The following is a 20,189-nucleotide window of genomic DNA, read 5'->3' on the forward strand; positions in this document are numbered from 1 at the left end:
TAAAAAGAAAAATTATGTCATTCAGGAAGAACTTACCTGCTGCCACTCATTCACAATACATCAGTTGGCTGGGGTAACTGTGTTTTGCTTTAGTTTCCATTCAACTTTCTTACTGTTTTGAAGTAATGACAAATATATCAAGTGCCTGATATACAAAAACCTTCCTATATGTTTTACATATCTCACAACAACAGATTGAATACATCAGAGACTAAAACATGTGCATGCCTGTTTACCCATACACGTTCAAGCAAAATCCAAAGAATTCTATTATCTCATGTTATAGTTACGACAAAACATCTATGGAACACATTAACTCATCAGTAACAGGAAAGGCAGGCAAATGCACAAATTTAATTTAAAAAAAAAAATGGTCTAAGGATAGGTTAATTTCAACAGTAAGTCATAAAAGCTCCTAAATATCTACTAATGTGTTCTTTTAAATCTCTCAGGCTAAAAAATTGTCAAATGAAGATGTAAACAGATTGAGACATGAAGAAATTCTAATCAGTGTCCATAGACAAATTGCAAGAGACAGCCATCCCATATACTCCTCTTTTCATATAATTGTCCTTCTTTGTCACTCCTGCACTCTCTCATGTTCTTTTAAATTTTGTCTTATGGCTAAAAGGACAGCAAAAAAGCCTTGTAGTAAAAATAAGAGAACTAAAAAAAATAATTATAAATTATGTTCTGGTGCAGGCAAGATATTCTCGATTTGATAAGTTACAAGAAAAGGAAGATATTGCTTTAAGGCTTGTATTATTCTTGATGAACCCTTCCATTGCCAACACTGAACCAACCAACCAATGAAAAGAATAAAACAGACCAGTTGAATTTTCTGTAGGAACCACCAAATTAGTCAATCCCATCAAAGGAATCTGATGGGGGGATCAGAGGGCTTCAACACTTGAGTAAGTTATGGCAATAACATATGAGAGCTGATCTGTAATAGCTCTGTGTATATGCTCTGAGGCTGCAAAAAAATGAGAGAAAAAAAATTACCATAGTCCCATTTCCTTGAGCTTATGTAGGTATTGAGAGAAACACATGGCAAGCAAATGGATCCATGATACTCCTGAAGTCATGCTTTAAGCAGGTGTTAAGTTCCATTTTGAGTGGGACTGTATTTGGAAAGCCCACATCCTTCTTACGTTCTCGGGTAGCCATCAGGAAAATAAACTACTTATGAAGCCTGAAGCTCTAATAATCTCTGTGATAGTTATACAAAAATTACAGACATTGATCTGACATTGATCGACACCGTAATGCTATATAAACTTGAAAGAAGGTATTAACTGGAAAGAACCAGCAAGGAAATTTTAATCAAGTATTTTGTTTGCTCTCAAAAGTATATGAAAAATCTTCTGTTATATTTTGTAGTTGCTTTCCCCAGTGTTACCCTGATGCAGGAAAGTAGGAATATATACATATTTTATCTCCTGTCATTAGGATACAGAACCAAAAATATGAAGACAAAAAAAATGTTTGCATAAAATTCAACTCTGAAAATCTGCTTACCTCCAGCATATGCTATAGTAAAAAACTGCCCCAAAAGACTGAATTAGTCCATGATGATTTAGACACTATCAAACAAAAAAATCCTTCAGATTTCCTATGAAAAATAAAAAAGGGGAAAACACAAATATTCTCTAATCCACTCTGTTCACTTCACACCGACATTAATAATTTTTATAACAAGGTGCCAAGACTCTCTGAAAAAGTACTCTGTGAAAATAAAGTTTAATTTACCTATTAAAAGAAACCCATACAACTCAATGATAATAAGTCTTTTGCTGCTACTACAATTTAATCACATTCTTAATACATGCAGTTTGGTGCTGCTCTTTATTTGCACACCTTATCCAAGAACATGCCACCACAGTAGGTCATACCTTAGGTTCACCAACCAAGCAGCCTTCCAGCTGCTTTGCACCATCTAAGCAGCTTTGTGTAGATGGAAGCAGCTTACTGAGGACCTGTGCTGTTGCTCCTGTTTAGAAAAGGTTACCGTGTATGAGGCCTAATCACAGCCCACTGGATTTTTTGGAAAGACTTCCAGTGACTTCAAAAAGTTGTTATCAGGCTCTTCGATGAGAAGGGACACGAAGACAGAGATAAGAAAAAAGTGAAGGATTAAAATAAATTTGTAAATTATATTGTATAGCAAAAATATAGCTTTATCATTTTAAAGTATACTTAAAAATTTATGCACTACCATTCATTGGGTTCTTTATCACTAGGTTAAATGAAAAGTAGACTTGTGGGTTGTTCAAAGACAGCAGTTAAACCTACATAGAGTTGACTGTAAGGGCCACTGGACCTTAAATGAGAAATGTATTTCCTAAAATAAAAAGTAGGTTTTCCCTCTTTTCTTAATAGTCTGCTTACAAAAAGTACAAGAGAGATTACTGTGGCTTTTGAAGGGCCAGATGTAGGTTTCAGTGCAATTACTACATAAACAAGAAGATAGCAATATTATTTTTTAAGAATTCATTTTATTCTAAGCTTTAGTCCAGTGAAAAAGATACCAGCAAGGAATTACTTCATACAAATTATTTTGAAAAGTTAACACAGAGTTCTCTCTACTCTGTTTTGCATGATTAAAAACAAGTACTCAGCCATGAAATCCTCAATGTACAAAGAAATGGGCCTTAAACCTTGCCAATTTCCGGTGTATTTGTTTAGTTTTTCTATACTGTACACTTCAGACATTTTTAAATGAATACAGTTTTCTTTCCTATTAACATGTCTCTTTACACGTGCATATGCTGGCATTAATGTTTAAATATGGTATTTAACTTTAAACAAGCACGAAAATGTTTTTGACAAATGAAATCGTAGTGCTCGGAAGCAGTTCTCGGTGTGTGCCTTTAAACACACATAATAGGGTGGTCAGATGAAAACCAGTGAAGGCCAAAGCTGAGTTGCCCTGCTTGCCCCAACATTTATCCCGGGAGCTATGAGAACGGAGCTGTGCAGCAAATCCCAGCTACTTAACAAATTCAAGATTTAACACTATTCACTATGTTCAGTGCAAACACCCTGGGGGAATTTTAGTTTTATTTGAATCCCAGTATGTAATACTGGGACAACCACTGCACTGACAAGAAAATTCTGTGAAAATTTTGTCCTCTAGGCTGCAAAAATCCCTTTCCTTTTAAATTTCTTCAATATGTCCAAATAATGATGAACTGAATTAATATTTCACAGTTTAGCTTTCACTGTTAGGGTTTTAAAAGCTTTTAGTGGAATATCAAAGATCACACTCTGAAATGAACCTGAACTCAGATATAAATGTATGTGTGTGGATCTTCAGCTAAAATGTATACGACTTTCAAGAAAAGTCAAGAAAGAAAAATCAAGTACTTTTTCCTAAAAGCCTGTATTACTGTTTGAATCTAGTAAACTTGTGGGACTGAAAATTAGTTTCTGAAAAGCCATAACATTGGTCAAAACTCCCTCCCAGCTGACATCTTCTAAAGCAGGTCTTGTTGTGACATTGATAACGAATAGGTTCTGTGGGAGAGAATTTTCAGGATTTAGAGAGCCCTGGTTTTAATCTCATTCACAGTGGCACAATACTAAAATTACTTTTTTTTAAGCACCCAACTTTAATTTTAATTTCTTAAAATTTTTGAAATTAACAGTTCAATCACAGTCAAATCTCATCTAAATCCTAGACCTCGCATGCTATTATTATTAGAAGAAACAATAGGTAGTGAAGTAGTATCAACATGAGATGAGACTCGGAACTTTTTTCTTTTAGTTGAGGAAGTCCTCAAAAACCAAACAAAACATACAATTTTCTTATTAGATGTATGGCAGGTGAGTGAGTAGGTCTCAAAGCTGGTTCAGCTTCAGAATTGCCAAAGCATCTTTGCTACTTCATCCAGGCCTTGTAAAATCCCAGACAATAAAAAAAGTTCAAACAAACGCAAAACGGAGGGCAGCACCTTCACAATACCTGCTTCACATACAGGGCTGCTTCCATACAGTCAGCTTACGGTGTAAGTGGTACTACTCTGGGTGTCTGCGCCCACTTCAGATACACATCCTATTTGCTACACACAAATAGGCTCTTTGAGCTATTGCTTGTTAGAGCCTTCACATCCTATTTTCTTGTCTCTTGTTTTGAGCCTGCCCTGACACTGGGAATTGATAAGGGACAACAATATGAAGAAAAAAAAAAAGTTGCACCTGTAAATCAGAGAATCATTTCCATCCCCAAAGATTCAAAATCTAAATAACAACATCATTTTTTTATAAAGAGATGCTTAAATTACTAGTGATGCAGGAAGGACAGAAATGTTCAGCAGACATTTATGTTTTATCAATAGCAGCAGACTGATGTCCTTGTACTATATGAGAAGAAGGAACTACTTTCTAAAGCAGCACAAATCAGTTTCTAAACTGCCACTAGAAAGGATGAAACACCATGTACTTAGGGTAGATATTAAAAAAACCCCAACAATCCCATGTACTCTTCAAACACACGTAGTATGTGCCAATAATAAAACAGCTGGCAAATCTTTCAGAAGACGCTTTACGCTCTTTCAGAAAGCATTATTACATATGGATAGAGGCACCTTGTCCTGGAAAGCTGCATTTCTGAAAAGGATCTATTACATAAAGCAGAAAAAAATATCAATAACAAATAATCTTCCACTGCATACTAGAGCTAGACAATCCTTTGTTTTATGGAGGGGAGAACAGCAATCAGGAGCTTTAAGGTTATTTTACTTCTCTACATTACTAAGAATTAGAATTCGGCACACAATTCTGCTTTCTACACTTTAAAAAGGCTTTCGAGAAAGTGAGATAGACACAGCAAAAGGGACAAAACAATAGCCTTGTTGAAAAAGTATTTAATATTAGGGATTAAGTACATATAAATATCTACATTGTGTAAAATAACACTGTGGTAAGAAACCTGACAGCTTTAGCTGGCAAATAGGTTTACATAACAAAGCAGCACCACATGCAGAGATACAGGTTTGGATTCTGACTGGCTTTCAAAAGCTCAGTGAAAAGAAAACCAAAAGGTAGTTGGACTGCAGAATAGAAATATTCCTTCTAGGAGAAAAGCAAGAACAATAAACAACTCTTCAATCTAGCACTGTCATGAGAAGAATTTGTAGCCCAAAGGTGAAGCTAGACTACTCAAGCTTGTGTAAACACATGCATTTTCCTCAATGAGGATGATTAATTACTAGAACAGATTAACATGGAAAGTTATGGCTTTTCCTTATTTATGCCTTTAATCTAAAAATCAAGCCTAGATATTCCACGAAATGTGTTAGTTCAAAGAAGAGACTTCTGGACTCGGTAAAATAACTCAGTGAAATTACCAAAGTTGAATTGGTGAGGGAAGAAGAGGGCAGTCAAGCAGCTTTAGGAAGTAAAGAATGGAAAGGAAACTGAAAGAAACATGGTTTGGGAAGGAGGGGACATAAAAACTTGATTGCAATGGTAGTTCAAAATGGTAAGGATTACTGATAGAACCTAGTAGTGTCAGGGCACAGAGAGGAAAATAAAACTGAAAATGTTCAAACAGGGATGAGCAATAACCTCTGCGTCTTTCTGACTCTCAATCAGGCCCACCAAGCACCTCAAGATGTCAATAATGTTCACATGCATAGTGGTGGGAAAAATAGACAAACTTGTGAATTAAGATTTTCTCATGCCTTGCCATTTAATTATTCTCTTCAGGCATCTCACATTATACAGGGTGTGAAAAGTAAACTTTGCTAACCACAGTGGTAAAGAACACCACCTCGTTCTCCTCCTCTTACCTACATTAACAAATGCCATATCCTTTCTTTGTGTCCTCTGCTCCAGAGTGAACAGTACCAAATCCTTTAATCTTTTCTTACTGGTCAAGTTTTCCAGATCTCTGGTGATGCTCATCTCCTCCTCCAGGACAGTTTCTCCAGTTTTTCTACATCTTCACAAATTGAGACAAAATTTGTACAAGAAGTCTAGCAGAGGACTTATTAGCACTAAGTGGAACAATTATTTCTTGCATCTTAAAAACAGCATTGTCATCCAATTCTTCTGTTCTAGTATGATTGTTGTCTATTACACAGTAATAAAAATAAAAATCTTGCATCAGCAGAAATGGTATCCAACACGTCAGAGGGGAGGATTAAAATAAAATAAAAACTAAATAGATAAAGCCTTGTCTTCAGGTGTGTAACATTATTCATTTGGAAAATCTGGCTTTAGAATTGAAAACACAGTAGAGTAAGTATCTTGAAACAGCAACAGATGAAGAGATGAATCAAAAAGTCTTGTCAGAAATGCTTCGATGCTTTCATTCCACAATTGCTCAGGTTTTCTCCTTTCAGCAGAAACATAATGCCTTTACAAACAATTGTATCATACTAAAGCCTCCCCACCTAATGGCTTTTCATTCTTGAGATCAACCCAGGTAAAATGCATCATTCGGTCCTGTCAAGCATGACAGCAAATTAGAGCACACCAAAACCATGTTATACATGGAAGGCATTTTCCCACTGAATCCAAAAGATTCCTGCAGTGCTAGTTATTTGACAAGCTTTGTTACATAAGAATTCATACATCTTTGCTGACTAATGTTTTCAAACTTTATTAAAAATCAAAAGTTTTTGTAAACCCCTTAAAAATTCTATTTAACTTGGGAAAAGCGTAGCTTTGGGTCGTTTTTTTTAAGGCTGTTTGGAGATGGCTCAGCAGTTTGAAATCATTTGCCTCTTAAATGATGCGCCTTTGTGTCTGAAAGTGGTGAAATTATACCACTGTGACATTTTTTTGCAAGGTCTGCAAACTATTTTCAGATTTGTGGATGTGAGGAGCCAGATGCACAAAACTTGCCTACTAAAAAGGAGCAATTTTTAGCAAGAGGACAGTACACAGACTTGCATATGGTAACACAAAGTAGATTTGTAAAATCATTTGTAAAATTAGAGGAAATCTTACCTACATGTAAGAGTAGACAGTTATGTTAGATAAATACAGTCATTAACATGCACAAACCGTACCAGATACTAAGTCTGACCAGCAACTACATTCTGCCAGTACAGGTGATCAAATTCAAACCAAGGATTGCTAAAAAGCTGCCAGATCTGCCATATTTCAGTTTGTGTTATAAAAGGAAAAAATGGAACGCCATTTAATTCTGCTGAGAGATTAATTTTTCACTTGCACATTGTGCATTAACGGGAATACCTACTCTTAAGTGACCAGATATAGTAATGTTTCTAGATTTTATAAGCAAGCATGTGACTTACTATAATATTATATTAGAATCTGTGAGAACTGTGTAGGTCACAGAATTACAAAAGCCTATATTCTTGTACCTTCTTAGGTGCCAGCTTCAATGAAAACCCTGAAAGATTATTCAGAATTAAAGAGCCATACTCCTTGCCGAGAAAAACATTAACAAGCTTAAAGATAAAAGGCTGAGGCCCCTTTTATCAGCCTCAGGGAAGCCTGGATCAGCCCCTGGATCAGCTCCCTGGCTGAACAGTCTCAGTCTTTGAAAAGCAAAAGCTAAGAAAAAAGGTGGGAAAATTACATACTACTAGAGAACTGCTAGGTTTTCCTTAAGGCTTTCACCCAACCACACTTCCCCATGCAATTTATTTGCAGTAGCACCAATCAAATACAGATGAGAAGGACTCCGAGTGAAATCCCAGGCCAGCAAGAATTAATAGCAAAGCCCTTGCTAACTCTAGAGGGGTCAGATTTTCACCCATGGACCTGGGACCACATCAAGCAAAATGCACAGAACAAATTCAGATTTTAGATCATACTCTAAATTTTTCTTTCTACAGAGCTCTTTTTTAATAGCTAGAAGTACATAATACAAGATTTTCTTTAATATTTTATGGATTGTGAATACTCTTTAGTGCATTTTGGTATGGCTCCTTTATCCAAAGGGAATTCTAGGTTTTAGAATTGCTTCCGCACAAGGTCTGAAAGAAGCATGAACTAATCCCACAAAGTTCACATCAGCAAAACATTGTAGCTTTCAGCATCAGCAAGCCCTCATTACTCTTTTGGCAGCAATAATTGAAAACAAGGTCTAGAGGGCAGCAATGACAGGAGTGTCAAAGGTTAAGCGTACTAAAAAACTACAAAATAAAAAAGGTGAACTCTACAGGTAAATAAAGGAGTTACTCATACAAAACATCACTGAATGTAAACCAAGTGGAGAGGTATTGGACTAACCAAGTCTAAGGTGACCTTTGCATGAAAATCACCAAGGAAAAACAACAAATACTTCTGAAATCAAATATGATAAAGTCAAAAATAACCACTCTAGGTTTACTGTATGTCATTGCTTCATTATAAATCTTTGAACAAACTTAGTATTACACTATCTGTATACTCACCCCAGGAATAAATCATGAAAACCAGCTGAACCTTACCTACTTTGTATTCAATTTGTACCAACAATTGGTCTGTGAAATGAACTGCAGGCTCAACACTGAACGCTCACAATTCCAAGCTTTCAGCATGCACCAATAATTAGTAGGTGACAATTCTAGTACTTCTGCCCAAATCTTCAGTTTAATGGCAGGAATGACAGCAGTTTCCTCTAATTTGAGGGACTAACTTTTCTGAAAGCTGCCAGCCATTCTTTCTCACACATATCACTGATAAAGGTTTGCCAGCAGCTCTGTTACGTATCAGAACAAGTAGTTATCCAGAGGAAGAACTTAAAGGAAGCTTTCCTACCCTCAGGTTAGACAAAATGCTATTATTCAGAAGTATACTCTCCCAATTAAAGGGTGAAAATTCTGTCTGGAAGAACTTGATTATGTTTGTGCAGGAGAAGTGACAAGACAGAGGAAAATGCATGCATTTTCTCCGTGCATTCGGTACAAACACACGCTTCATTGCTCGGTTTCCTTTGTACTGACGCAAAATCAAATGCTTTTAACAGGGTTTTAGAAGATAGAACGTAAACCCCTAGAAAACAGCAGGCTTTTTCTTGAGTGTTGCTGAAGCAGTTGCAAACTGTACTAAAGCAGTGTACATTCTCTTCTCCTGCTGGGCCTTGAGGTATTTTTTTCCTGAGTTGTACAACAGCTATTACAGTTGTGCCTTCCTTCAGGCATTCCCTGGGGAGGTAAATAGCCCTGAGGGAATATGTTTAATGCATTTCTAAGCACCACAGCCAGCAAAAGACTAATCCAGATAGAATATATTTTAAAAGCATTTCCTTGTGCTATAGTAGTAATGACAGCATTGACTTTTCAACCTTCTTTCCCACACCAAACAAGTTTTAAGTGAATTTCCAGATGTTACTCGCTCAGCACACCTTCCTGTAGCCATGTACTCTTCCTGTAGTTGTGCCAGTCACATCAGTATACAACAACCCCTCAGTCGGTACGTATGTCGGTTATAAGCATAGCTGCGCACATTTATTGCCACAGCTTTTCTTACTCTGTTTGTTGATGTCTGGAACAGACAGATGATGAAGTAATCTAGCTGAAAGAATCACTCCATTTAGCAGAGACTGAAAGTGCTGATAATGAAAACATCTAGTAACTGACTCCCTTTGTGTCCCAGGGTGTATAAGGAGTAAGAATTACCATCTGTTTAGTTATCTCATTCCTTTTTCCCCATTGCTTCTCATCATTATTATATTACCCCACTTAGTCATGCCGCAATCAGTGAAAAGACTTGTATATCGATCAAGCAAGAGCAAAATAAGATGTCTGTAAGAAGCAAAGGTAGCAGGTCACAGCATCTTCTCCTGTGCACTAAATGAAATGTAAGCAAAAATAGACAAAGAATACATCTCCAATCTTTCTTAAATTAATAGCCCCATTTGATTTTAATTGCAATGGTTGCACGCTTCTTCAAAAAGAGCTAGAAAATAATTGGCTTGTGAAATCTAGCTTGTTTTTTCCACCCCCCTCAGCTGGCCAATGTTCAACCATTTTCTTTCAGCATAACCAGAGGAAGCACAAACCAAAAGCCATTTTCAGCCTGCCATAGCTTTGTCTCCCAATTATTCTACTGACACCGAAATCAGAAAACCTCTCCAGCTGTAAAGTTGCCAAGGATACAAAGTGCCAGCCATGGGGAATGGGTTGGTGCATTCTTTGCTTATGAAACAGGTCTTCCAGTTTCCTGAAGCCCAGTGTAAGGACAGCTGAATGAAATGATTTGCTTACCCAAACCTTAACTAGAAAGGAAATAATTTCCTTCAAGCTACAAATACTATGCATATTCCCTGCTGCCTACTATTCTATCTTCATTTGTAAGCATGAGAAACTTGTCCCTGAGAGGATCACAATGAACCAGAGGTGTGGTTGATCTAATATTGAAAATGTTTTTAAGGTCCATATATGAGCAAAGTGAAAATACCAGATGACTGATTCCAAATGTTCAATTACTTCTTGGACAACTGAATATAAATTAGTTGCAATTCATTGTTTTGCTAACTGATACCCTCAGCACACTGCACACAGTAAGCATTGCCCTACAGATGGGATAAGGAAAACACTGCAATTCCTATCCAAGGCACTTGTGTTCATCTTCAATTCATAAAATGAACCGGGTCATCGCAGCTAATCAAAATATCTCAGGTAACCAAAGTGTGAGATAGCTCTTAACCCATAACAGGATGCTTATTTCTCAGGAACATACTTATCTGTGGCTGGACTAGTTTATAGCAAGTGGTGGACATAAAACTACAATGATTTATACTGCTACGAGAACAGAAACAGACTGATTATAGATAGAATGTAGTAACTTTTTCAAGAGATTAAGGTATAAATTTTCTGGTTTGCAATAATTAGAAAAGGAATTCTTAGCAAACCTAAAGAAACTATTGCTTTTTAGTGACTATCCCCATATCTATCAAGGCAGATCTCTTTTTATTGAGTCTGCCAATTTTGGACAAAATATTTCAAACGTGTTTCAGACTTGTTTTGAGGCCCATTAAGAAATACTCACAAATTTAACTTTCTGTCAAATGCTGTGTTAGAATGCTATTCTGACACATTCTATGCACTCAGAATTACATCAAACTAGTCAGGAAGTTTACAGAGATTATTGTGAAGGCAGATCTTTATACAGAAGTTAAATAACTGAATTGCAAACTTATTTTATGAACCTAATTAAGAGGAACTCGTGTAAAATTTTGATGAATTCTCAGTGAACTTAATTCACGTAGATGATTGGGGAAAAATATTGCAGCATACAGGAAAAAAGCAAGACACAAACACAAAACCCCAGATATTTTAAAATAAGAGTCATCAAAGGAATATGCAAAAAACTGCAACAAATGTATATCAGTTGATGTAAATAATCACTGGTCCACTGAAGCCTTTGAAACAATAACAATCTATGCAAAACAAGGATGTGCTTCTGTATAAATAAGAGCAAAATGGACTTAACCAGCCTATCTTACCATTTTGCCAGGCTCTCAGCCATGATCTACATCAACTGAACTCTCCTTATTTAAGACAGGTTAGCATTAATTTTCTCTTTTGATTCAGTAGTTGGCCATGGTTTCAAAACCATCAATACTCCACCTTGCACAGTTGAATTTTTGTAACATGCATAGCTGACCACGAGGGATTCATTGTCACTGCCAAGAGTCCTCCATAAAAGTCACTGAACAAACAGCATTGTGACAACAGTATATCCCATTAAGAGTACATAGCTGGCCATGCAGTTTGCATTAATTGTGACTTTATATATTAAAATGAATAAAATATCCTAATTTGTAGTCCTATGGGTTCATGGCTTTTTTACATATTACTTATATAGAAATAATAGATGACTTGTTTATTTAATGTGAACAATCTTCCACATGGTATAATTCTAAGATATGTATAATTAAGCATCTTAATCTTACCATTGTCTTCAATGGAGAAATAGAAGATGTCACTGGTAGCATTATCACCTTCCTTCAGGATGTAGCTGATCTTCATTTCATCAATATCGGCTAAGAAAAGAATATGCGAAATGAATCATCATAGAATTTTACTACAGAATATAGGACTATTGGGTTACTTACTAATAAGTTGCCTAATTTGTGGATAAAGCATTTCAGCAACCAAACTTGTATGATGTGGCATGGCTTCTTACACTGGTCTATACTCAGCAACACAACATAAATTTAGTTATTAGCTCAAAAAACAATGGCAAAAAGACAGTGAGATACAGTTTTACCATAAATATTTTGAAATACTAAAGTCACATCCTTGTTTCAGCATATTAGGAAGAATTACTTTGCTGTAACTAATTTCAATCTATTGGGAGTAAAGATCTACCCATTTTTCAAAAGATCAGTTTAAATTTAATCAGTTTTTCAAGCTCTTCTATGACACACAAGACTGTTGCAGGTACATTGGGAGTGAATATCAGAATGTATTAAACAAATCACAAATAGGTCTAAAAGTCAATAGTTTTTTTATTTGATATTCCCAGAGAATAGGGGAAAACCATCAGGACATTTCTATTACACTAAAGTTGCAGGTGTATTATCCTGTGCCACATTTCATCAACATGAAGACTTCAGAGAAGTCTTCTGCTTTTATTTTAGTTAAATAAATGACAACTTCATTTGATATAAAAATGTTTGGGATATACCTAAATGTTCTTCATACTCCATGCAGCATTAAGCTATTCTAGAGCTAATTCTGATCTACTAAGAGACTTACTCCTCTGGGGTTACCAGTTGCTCTTGCTCTGGCATAGTAGATTTGGGTGCTTTCCGTCAACTGAAAATGTATGAAATATTCTTGAATGAATGGCAAATGATTTTTCACAACACTAGTTTGGCAGGCAAACTGCAGACTTTTAAAAATAAATTGTGTTATCGTAATCTTAAAGCTACGACCTTTCTGGAAGTTACAGATAAATACATAAAATGCAGATAAAGACTTCTTCTCTCTCCAGATTGTTTTCTCTTGCAAAAAAAAGGTAACATACCTAAGTACATAAAAATAATAGAGACCGCTGATCCTCTTAGACTGTCAAATGAGAATTTTGGTAATTGTTGCCCCTGCTGATAGCCAAAGCACACTGGAGGCAGGCAAAGCCTAGGCTGGAAGTTTCCCTGTGAAAGTTCTCAACATACTGTTCTATCCAGAACAGATGAATGACAGTCCTAAACCCAGGAAACTCCCTAAGATCAGCTGGGACACAGAGACATTTACAGAGAGTCTGGCTGCTCTCACTGTGCCCTACCATCCTCTGAGGCTCTTCTCTCTGCACAGGTTTGGTGGAGCTGACCTAAAGGAGGCCTCCCTACGTACTGAGCTTTCTCTGCAGAACAGAATCACACATCACGTCACCCAAACTACTGAGGCTATACTGCACGTCCCCTGCCCCCATTTTTAATTTTTTTTAATATTAGATCCAGTGAGGTGCAGAAATGTTAAGCTCCTTTCCAAACAATATTCTCTGAAGACAACAGTGACTTTTGAGCCTGGGTTTAATTTCCAGGCAGGCAAAGAGGTACTTCAGTCTTCAAAAAAGAAACTGGTGCAGGATCTGCAAATCACCGTATCAGATTTTATCCCACCTTCTTATGAGCAGTACCATGCTATATACACAGCAAGATGGACATTTAACATACAGTAGTAAACACGTTAATGCATGCACATACAACACAGAACTTTTCTATTGTGTCTTCATAGGTAAAACGAAGCTTCATTTCTAAAATGCATGTATTCTAATTCTGATCATTTGCATATACTTCAGAGTTTAAAAGACATTACTTTCTAAATCCCCTGAAACAACAATTCAAAAAATATAACACCAAACACCAGCTCACTGAGCCCAATGTTTATAAAAATATACAACCATCAACACCAACCTTGCATAAATGTTCTAATGCTCTCATTTCCAAGGCCAGTATTAATGATGAAGCCATGCTTTGGCCCATCTGTTATTTTGTATTTCAACAGCTTGTGTGGACTGTCTCGATCCTCTGCCTTTAGTGCCTTGCTAGTGATCAGGAAGCCTAGGTGCCCAGCTGGAAGTCGTCTCAGAGCAGGGGCACCGTTGTTCACCACTAACTGTGGCACCCTGTTGTCCAGTGAACTGATCTGAATCCTCATCATCTGAGGTTGATGGATCTCCTTGCTAGCGTCAGGGAAAACATAAAAGTTTGCGTGGGTCCCATCAGTCACAGAGAAGGAGAAACTATCCTGGCTGGTTTCTGTACCATCATGTCTGTAGCTGATAAGATTCTCGTTCAAGTCTTGTTTGGTGAAGCTGGTGACTGGGTAGCTGTTGTTGTACAAAATCTGGCCATGCACTGGAATCTGAGTGACTGTGAATAAGAGTAAATGGTCAGGCGTATCCCCATCTTCCACAGTCAGCTCAAAAGGGGTGATCAGCCTGGTCTCCCCTTCCTCAACAACCAGGTCACCAATACTTAGAATTGGCTTTTTATTGTCCACATCTGTGATGGAGACCCTGAAGGTACGGAAGACTGGGTTATACCCATCTGTCACTTTGAACTCAAAACTGTCCATCTTCACCTCATCCTCTGCAGTGTGAATGTAGTAAATCTTGTTGCCAGCAAGTTGGAGTTGAGTAAAGGAAACAAGAGGCACTCCAGGACTGTCTGAATTCTCTAGATGGCCCCGGGCTGGGGACCGGGTGACAATGAAACACAAATTTTCATCAGGACTGTTAACATCACTTGTGCTGAGCAGATCAGTTGTGAGTGTCACCTTTCCACCTTCTTTCAGAGTTACACCCTTGTTGATCACCTCAGGGAAGACCATATCAATGCTACCAATGGTAATATAGAAGTACCTGTCTATCAAGGCATTAATACCATCAGTAACATCAAATTTAATCAGATCACGGACTCCATGCAGGCCAGTATGAACATAACAGATAAAACCCTGGTCTAAATCATCTTGTGTGAAGTTTGTGCCTTGTGTAATGTTGCACAGCACTTCCCCTTGTCTGTTCAGATGCTGTAAGAAACCCTGCACAGGTGCTAAACGAATGACATAAACAAGGCTCTTATCCTCTGAATCAACGTCTGTGGCTTTAAGGTCTTGGCTAGAGATGACCTTTGACTTGCCAATCTCTACTTCTAGACCATTGTTGATTGCCATCCTGGGGGTCTCATCATCTACCAGGATCACCATAATCAGCACATTTTGCTCCACTGTGTGGTGTCCATCAGTCAACTGAATTTGGAAGCTATCTTCTTTCGTCTCCGAGTCATCATGTTCATACACAATGCTAGAAGCCTCCTGAATCTCCTCCAGAGTGAAGCTGTGAACAGGCACAGTGCCTGTGGACAGCTGCTGCACAATCTGCCCGTGCTTAGGAGGGACAGTAATAACAAAACGCAGTTCATCTGGAGGCATGTCTACATCGGCTCCATTGAGGATGGGGGTGTCGATCACCAGGCTCATCCCCTCAAGCACCACAAATTCACGCACAAACATCTCCGGCTTTTCATCATTGGTGGGGATGATGACAATGGGGAAGAACTGGTGAGGTGACAAGTTAACACCATCAGAGCACTGGAAAGTGAATCTATCCTCCACAGGCTCCACCCCTTTGTGAATGCTCTGTACATAGTTGACATGGCCCAGATGAACATCTTTGATGGAAAAAGCACTAATGGCACTACTGGCTCTAGACTTCTCAGACCCTGGGGCTGGAGAGACATTCTCCAAATATCCTGAAGTGGACTGAACTGTGACAATGCACAAGATGTCATCTCTGGGAGTATCTATGTCCTCCACATCCAGCTGATCCAGAGTCAGAGTACTCTTTCCTCCCTCAAGGACACTGAGCGGCTCTGCCGCAACCATCACTTCAGGTGCAATGCTGTCCACAGGCAATATAGTTACAGCCACACGCACCCTTTGTACTGTGCTGACTCCCGCCACCCGTTCACTGGAGAGGCCAGAAATGGTGAGATTGAAGGAATCATACCTCTTTTTCAAGCCAATCTCTCCGCTGGTGTGAGTGTAGGCTACTGCTCCACTGATGAGGTTGTGCTGGGTAAACTTTTCTGATCGCAGTCCATCCACGAGGATGTCACCCAGCTTGGGTGGATCCTGCACAATGAAGGTCATCACCAAGTCATCTGTATCCTCAACTGTACCCTGGAAAAGTGATGCAGTAATTTCAGTAGCACCATTTTCCAGGACATCAATGGCTGCTCCCACTCGCCTGTGATCACCAGGGAGAGCGATACTTGGGTTTTCATCATCCACAGGCTGCACAGCAATCTTGACTGTGATAGGCACACGATGGACTCCATCACTCACTTCCAACTGACAAGAATCACTGGCAAACTCATCACCACTGTGCTTGTAGGAGATGCGCCCACCAGCAATATCATCTAGCAGGAAAGATTCCCCTCGCACCATCAGACCCTCCTCTAGATAACGTAGATGGCCGTGCTCTGGAGCTCGAGTTACAGTGAAGACAATCTGGTCTGCAGATGTGTCCTCATCTGTGGCATCCAGGTGACTGCTGGTGAGAAGAAAGCTGTTTCCCTCAAGCACAGTGAAGCCTGTATTGGTGATCTGAGGTGGCTGGTTGTTCACTGGCTGCAGGAAGAGAGTAAAAGCACCTTGCAGAGAATTGCCAGCTGAGTCCTCTACAAGGAATGTGAACTGAACAACCCGTGGTGTGATCCCCAGCTCCCGATCCGGGGGTCGATACGCCACCTTGTGGTGGTTGACCTGGGCTTGGGTGAAATGCATAATGGACATCTCTGGTCTGTCAGCCAACACAATTTCTCCAGTGACGACAGAGTGGTTCTCATCCGTGTCGGTTGGGGGTGTCAGTAACGTGTACTTCAGCTCCCTGTCATCTGTATCTAGGTCAGTGTACCGTAAACAGTGCTTCTTAAAGACAGTCATCTGGTATTCCTGCACTGTCATCTGCAGGCTAGTACCTGGATACAGAGCAGGTGGCTGGTTGTCTACCGGTTGGACTTTGACAGTGAGCACATGCTCCTCTGATCGGTTAGGGGGGTCATTGTCATCCTGCAGCTGGAACACAATGCGACCCATCACTGGGCTGGTGCTGTGAGCTCCCGTGTGCCTGAAGAACAGCCTCCCATCGAGGACGTCCTGCTGCAGCCATTCATGCACCACCCTCTCATACAGGTATTCATCCTCCACAAAGCGCCAGGGGGAAGAAAAGTCACTGTCCAACCCTGCTCCACTTTCTTTGCTCTCATAAGATGCCGGTTGCTCTGCCTGACGCAGAAGGAGCTCACCAAAGCGTTGGGAGTGTAGGAGGGATGCTACTGAGTCCTCAACCAGGACAAATCGGATAGAGGAATCATCAGAGTCAATATCTGTGGCACTGAGGACAAAAGGTGAGATTTGGACAGTCTGGTGCTCACGCAGCACCAGACCCATATTTGCATTCAGCAACGGTGGCTGATCATCATCAGGAGCAATGGCGATGGGATACAGAAATTCGACCTGGTGCTGCCCATCTGCCATGCGGAAAACAATGTTGTCACTGTAGCTGTACTCACTGCCATCATGCTGGTAAATCACCTGCCCTGCTGCTAGCTCTGTAGCAGTGAAGTATTTGCGGCTGGGCGGTACACCCAGTACATTGAGCTTTCCATACCGCAAGCCACGTGTGACCCAGACCTTCACCTCTTTCAGATTGTCCTCATCACTGATCTCCAAGTTGCCAGAGAGAGGCCGTGACTGGCCCTCAAAAAGCGTGAGCTGTGGGCCAGCCACATGACTGAAAGTAGCCACAGGGGCCAATGTGTTCATGGGCTTTACTAGGATCATAAAAGCAAAAGGCTCTGAGGAGGCACCGTCAGGGTCCAGCACTTCCATTTCCAGCTGGAAAAGCCGCTCCTGGTCTGAGTCCAGGGTAGGGGGCTGGTAGGCAATCTTCAGCTCCCTCACTTCCTGCTGTGAGAAGGCAACGAGGGGGCAGCTGGGGTCATCAGTGCTGAGCAGGAAGCCTTGCTGCTGTGGGTCACTGGGCCAGGAGGAGGTGAGATTGAAGACCAGGAGGTCTGGGGGTGTCTCCAGGTCCTCAGCAGCCAGCACGTTCAAGGTGAGGGCAGTGAGTGCAAACTGGTCCACCTCCATCATAAGCAGCGCCAGGAAGCTGGGCTTGGGTGGCATGTTGTCAGCCCCTTCACGGATCCGCACAAGCACCTGGAAGTACTCCCGCTCCTCCGGGCCGGCGGCAGGCAGCACAGACACCCGCGCCGGGATGCAGTCCCGGCCGGGGGAGGTGGTAGCCGCCGTGTGCTGGTAGCGGATCCCTGTTTGCAACACAGCGGAGCAGTCTCCGCTGTAGCCGGTGGGCAGGGGCCGCCCCCAGGCGTCCAGCAGCCGCCCATAGGCGGGCAGAGGGCTGGCGCCGGCAACCGCGAGGGGCAGCAGGGTGAGACGGCAGCGCCGGCCGGGCTCGCCCTCGGGGAAGCCCAGCACCTTGCTGTCCAGGGGAGCGCTGAGCCCTCGCAGCTTCTCCACGGGCAGGGGCAGGTTGCGGCTGAGCAGGCGCAGCTGCTGGAAGAGCACCTCCACCTCCAGCGTGAAGGGCAGGACCAGGGTCCGGCGGGGCGAGTCGTAGCGGAGCTGGAGGCGCAAGCGGTACCGGCCGGGGCTGCGGGCCCCGAAGTGAGTGTAAGTCACCTGCCCGCGGGCGAAGGAGCAGGGGAAGCGCGGGGGATCCAGGGCGCCGACGGGCTGGGGGCTCGGCCCGCTCCTCAGCACCGCCACGGCACACCTGTCCCCCGGCCGCAGCCGCAGCACCAGGTCCGCCGCCGGGTCCAGCGAGACGGAGCGGCCGAGGGGGACGCGCAGCCCCCGCTTGGACACCAGAATAGCAGAGGCATCGGGCTCCGGCGCGCCCCGCGCACTCATGAGCCCGAGCAGCAGCAGCAGCGTCGCCGCGGCCGGAAGCCGTCGGGGCCCCCCGGCCATGGCCAGACTGCTGCTGGGCACCCTGCACTCTGCCCTGCCGCCCGTTCGCCGTAGCTACTAAAGGGTCGGGGCGGGGGCAGGAAAGGCTCCTCCCCCAGCGCTGCAGCGGGGGCCGCTAGGCGCGGCGGCAAGGTGCGAGCGGGGGCGGCGACAAGCCCGAAGGACGCGCGTCCCGGGGCGGGCTGCCGAGCCGGAGCGGTGCGAGGGGAGCGGCAAGCCCGCTCCTGCCTCCGGACCCCTTCCCGGCGCAGACACGGCCGCAGCCTCGCTCCCTCGGGCAGTACGACAGCGAGAGAATGCGGCGAGATTAAGGGCGGAAAATAAGGAGAAGTAGATAAGGCAGGAGAGCGGGAGCGAGGCGGAATGGGGAGAGGTAAGTAGAGGCAGAGGGGAGCACGCACCTAAGGCAGCCGGCAGCAGCCGGGCAAGGACGGGGCTTGTCTCGCTGCCAGGGCTGAGGAGCCCGCACAGGAGCAACTATCCGGCTGAAAACGTGTAATACAAGTTTCCTCTCGAGGGGGAAGCAAATTCAGCGTGGAGAGGAGCAGATACAGAATTTCAAAGCCAACACGACCATCCCTTCATGCTCTGGAAGGGGCTATTGATACTTCATCTTTTCCTACAGATAGTAGTTTCCTCCCCTTCACCCCCAAACTTAGCATGAATGGTATCTCATGTGCAGACAGTAACAGGGGGAAAGAGGAAATCAGAAACCACGCTGACTTTACGATGTTTGCTTACCACTAAGCAAATTCTCACAGCTGGAAAACTGACAGCAGCCTGGGCAGTTTCCACTTTGCTTGGGACCATTCCTATTCAGTTTCATTTGCAGGTGCTCAGTCCTTGCTCAGGCTCTTGGCTGAGGACAGCAGATAAAAATGGTACTGGATTTTAAAAACCAAGGTTTCATAGAATCATTTTGGTTGGAAGAGACCTTTAAGAACATCAAGTCCAACCATTTGTTTGAATTACTATTGCACTTTATTTTTGACATTTAGCCTACCATTTCATTAAAGGGACAAGTTGCTTAAATTTTTATTTACTGTTCATGATTTTTTTTTCAAATTCTTCAGGAAAATATTAGCAACTTATTGATGCATCCCACTGTGCATGAAGATTAATTGCTTACCCACTCTTAACTAACTACCATAAAATAAGATCAGGCTTTTCATTCTTAAGTATTTTGCTTGTGTTTGTGCTTATATTTGAAAATAAAGTACATAGGGAGACCAAATACACTTCTCTGGCTTAGTACGAGGTTATACAACAAGT

At 41.6% G+C, this 20,189-nt stretch overlaps 1 protein-coding gene across 1 annotated transcript in view; it reads right to left on the reverse strand.

The window, feature by feature from the left end:
* FREM3 (FRAS1 related extracellular matrix 3) overlaps positions 1 to 18,917 on the reverse strand; it is a 68,778-nt gene extending 49,861 nt beyond the window's left edge. Inside the window, exons 1-2 of the mRNA XM_010310180.2 lie at positions 13,832 to 18,917; positions 11,864 to 11,953 (exon numbers count right to left, since the gene is read on the reverse strand). Of these exons, the coding sequence (XP_010308482.2) occupies positions 11,864 to 11,953; positions 13,832 to 18,917 (5,176 nt within the window). The remainder of the gene's footprint in view (positions 1 to 11,863; positions 11,954 to 13,831) is intronic.
* Positions 18,918 to 20,189: the final 1,272 nt, after the last annotated feature.

The sequence above is a fragment of the Balearica regulorum genome, chromosome 4 (genome assembly GCF_011004875.1).
Source record: "Balearica regulorum gibbericeps isolate bBalReg1 chromosome 4, bBalReg1.pri, whole genome shotgun sequence".
In the NCBI taxonomy this organism is placed as follows: Eukaryota; Metazoa; Chordata; class Aves; order Gruiformes; family Gruidae; genus Balearica; species Balearica regulorum.